General features: G+C 40.6%; 1 protein-coding gene across 1 annotated transcript; it reads left to right on the plus strand.

Annotated features, from left to right (window-relative positions):
• The first annotated feature begins 355 nt into the window (after positions 1-355).
• Positions 356-2,545, plus strand: ADAM29 (ADAM metallopeptidase domain 29). The gene has a single exon (XM_059926200.1). The coding sequence runs from the start codon at positions 356-358 to the stop codon at positions 2,543-2,545; it is 2,190 nt and encodes a 729-aa protein (XP_059782183.1).
• Positions 2,546-3,503: the final 958 nt, after the last annotated feature.

Genomic DNA, 3,503 nt, shown 5'->3' on the forward strand with positions numbered 1-3,503 from the left:
TCCATACTCCCCCAATGCCCCTCTGCCTTATCAATATTTAAAAGCAAATTCTGTGCAGTTTCTAGAGTCATCCCTTGATCAAAACACTAATCACTTTTGTTGTATGCCTTTCTCTTTCTCCCTATTAGGCCCTTTTCTAATCACCCCCAACCATATGTTATATTTTGTTTTACTTGTAGGGCTTATGCTTTAATGGTTCAACTCTGCCAGAAGACAAATACTTAATGATTAGCTCTGTACACCAAGCAGCTCAGAATAAGGAGCCAGACCATCTGTGACTCCCAACCCTGCCTGCCTTCTTCTCTGGATCAATAATGGTAGCTTCATAATGACTGTGATTAAAGCCCTGTTGTACATGAGGATCATACTCTTGCTACACTGGCTTGGGGTGTTTCTGTCTTTTTCAGGACACACCCGGGCTGAGCACCCCCAATATCACAGTCCTCCAGAAGTGGTGATTCCCTTGAAGGTAACACACCCTGGCAGAAGCATGAAGCCTCCAGGCCAGCTCTCTTACAGCCTGCATTTTGGGGGCCAGAGACACGTTCTCCACATGAATATCAAGAAGCATTTGCTGTCCAGACACCTCCCAGTGTTCACCTACTCAGACCAGGGTGCTCTCCTGAAGGACCAGCCTTTTGTCCAGAATGACTGCTACTATCATGGTTATGTGGAGGGGGACCCAGAATCCCTTGTTGCCCTCAGTACCTGTTCTGGTGGCTTTCGAGGATTATTACAGATAAATGATGTTGTTTATGAAATTAAGCCCATGATTTTCTCTACCAAATTTGAACACCTGGTATATAAAATGGACAGTGAGGAGACCCAATTCCCAAACATGAAATCTGGTTTTATGCAAGAAGAGGAAATTGTACACCAATTTGAGTTTCAAGAGATTGGTAATTCTACTCTGAAACAAAGTCATTATGATGGCTGGTGGATCCATTCATTCTTTGTTGAAATTGCACTGGTGGTGGACAATACTCTATATAATCATTTTAAAAGGAATGTCTCAAAGTTGCAGGAGGATGTGTTTCTTATTGTAAATATAGTGGATTCCATTTATCAGGTAATGGGTATGAAGGTGTTATTGTTTGGTATGGAGATCTGGACTAAAAGAAACCAGGTTGAAGTGGATGCTGTAAGGAGGTCTCTGAGAGATTTTTGCCATTGGAAGGCTAATACCATTGATGCCCGCATGGCACATGATACTGTACATCTTTTTATAAATAAGACCTTGAGAGGATTAAGTGGTTTAGGCTATGTTGCAGGAATGTGTAGATCACACTTTAGTTGTGCAGTTGTTACTTTTGCAAACAAAACCTTGGCCATTATTGGAATTGCAGTAGCTCATCATATAGGTCATAATTTGGGTATGTTTCATGACACTGTATTGTGTGTGTGTTCTGCAGGTTATTATAGATGTATAATGCGTCATGACAACCCACCAATAGCCCAATTTAGCAATTGTAGTTATTCTTATTTTTGGGGATATTCTGTACAGCAGGCAAAATGTTTGCAGTACACTGTATACACAAAGGACATGTTTTCAAGGAAGCGCTGTGGAAATGGTGTTGTTGAAGAAGGAGAAGAGTGTGACTGTGGATCTTTTCAGCATTGTTCAAAAGATGCCTGTTGTCTGACAAACTGCAGTTTAAGTTTTGGGTCTACTTGTGCTTTTGGGCTTTGTTGCAAGGACTGCAAGTTCTTACCATCAGGAGAAATGTGTAGAAAGGAAGTCAATGAATGTGATCTTCCAGAGTGGTGCAATGGATCATCCCATATGTGCCCAGACGATGTATATGTAGAGGATGGAATACCCTGTAATGACAATGCCTACTGCTATGAAAAGAGATGTAATGACCGCAACGCACAGTGTAGGCAGATTTTCGGCCAAAAGGCAAAAAATGCAAACGACAGTTGCTACAAACAAGTAAACACTCAAGGTGACCGTTTTGGTAACTGTGGAGTCGAAGGCCCTACATATCTAAAATGCAGTATGTTGGACAGCTTGTGTGGGAGAATTCAGTGCGATAATGTGGCAGAAATTCCCCTTCTGACAGAGCATTCGACTGTGCATGGGACTCGCTTCAACAACGCCACCTGCTGGGGTACAGACTACCACATGGGGATGACCATACCTGATATTGGTGAAGTGAAAGATGGCACAGAGTGTGGCCCAGAACATGTCTGCATAGGAAGGAAGTGCGTCCATCTCTCTCGCTTGGATAGTAATTGTTCACCTAAGTTCTGTAACATGAGGGGGATCTGCAACAATAAACATCACTGTCATTGTAACTATAAGTGGGACCCTCCCAACTGCCTAAAACAAGGCAATGGAGGTAGTGTTGACAGTGGCCCACCCCCTAAGAGAAAGAGGATAAAGAAGATTTACCTGGCCCTACCATGTCTTATTTTGTTGTTAATTCTATTATGTTGTCTTCTTTTGCTCTGTATGAGGAAAAAACCTAAGGAAAAAAAGGAAGAAGTTCAGCCTCAACCTGAAAAACTCAAGCAAAAGACTCAGACTCAACATGGGAAATAAAAACAATTAGTACCCAAAAATGTATCTGAATAGATATGCATTAAAAAAGGTAACTCCTATAATGTTTCTACTTATTCTTCTTTATTTTAAACAATTAGAAGTTTTATTTTTCCTGAAATGTATTTCTTTATATTTTCTAGAAAAAGGCATGGTACCTGGGTGGTGTACCAGTTTTTAAGTTACTGCTTTTCAGTGCCAAAGCCCCTTCCCATTTTGTGCTCTGCATTATAGGAACAACACTGCTGCTGTATCAGCCCTCTTTCTACAGAGATCTGCAGTAGGGTGAATGCAAGGGGATTTGGAAATCTGGGAGATCTGCTTCCTGTATGTCAATCTTAATAACAAATTTTACACTGGCAATTACACTTAGTTTCAATATCCTTTTTAAAAAAAATTCAATCCAGACCAACCTCATTGTCAGTCTAAAAGATACCAGCATAGCTGTCTGGGTCTGAGCCCCAGGTCTTTGATCTCTCTACCAATGTCTCAGATCCTCTGCACCAGCTTAGCAGTACCTGCTGTAAGAGTTTTGAGTCTCATTTTTGAGATTCATGGGGCCGGCCCTACAGTCCTCCAGATTCAAGTAACCCTACTTCTTCCCTTTGCTCTTCAGCTCCATGAATGAAATCACCTTCTTGCAATTAGTATTTTATGGTTATTAACCAGTTACTAGCACAATGCCTCCCTTAACTTGCTGTGTTCTTTAGTAGCTGTTTACCCAATGCCTTATATTTAATTCCATCCCCCTAAAATCACTGATTTTTTTTTTCTGACTGAATTCTGTTACAGTACTCATCTTGCTATATTGAAGTACTTATTCATTAAGTACCATTCATTGGGAGTGAGGAAATATCAATTTTTTTTCTTTGTTTGATTGAGTTTTTCTTTACCACTGCCCTTAACCATCTTGGGAAAATTACTTAAATCTCCTGCAAGTTTCCAACAAAATTTTAAAAAG

The sequence above is a fragment of the Balaenoptera ricei genome, chromosome 6, assembly GCF_028023285.1.
Source record: "Balaenoptera ricei isolate mBalRic1 chromosome 6, mBalRic1.hap2, whole genome shotgun sequence".
Lineage (NCBI taxonomy): Eukaryota > Metazoa > Chordata > Mammalia > Artiodactyla > Balaenopteridae > Balaenoptera > Balaenoptera ricei.

Bases quoted from the DNA above. Each gene is read 5' to 3' on its own strand.
- ADAM29 (XM_059926200.1), top strand. From the start codon at position 356: ATGAGGATCATACTCTTGCTACACTGGCTTGGGGTGTTTCTGTCTTTT.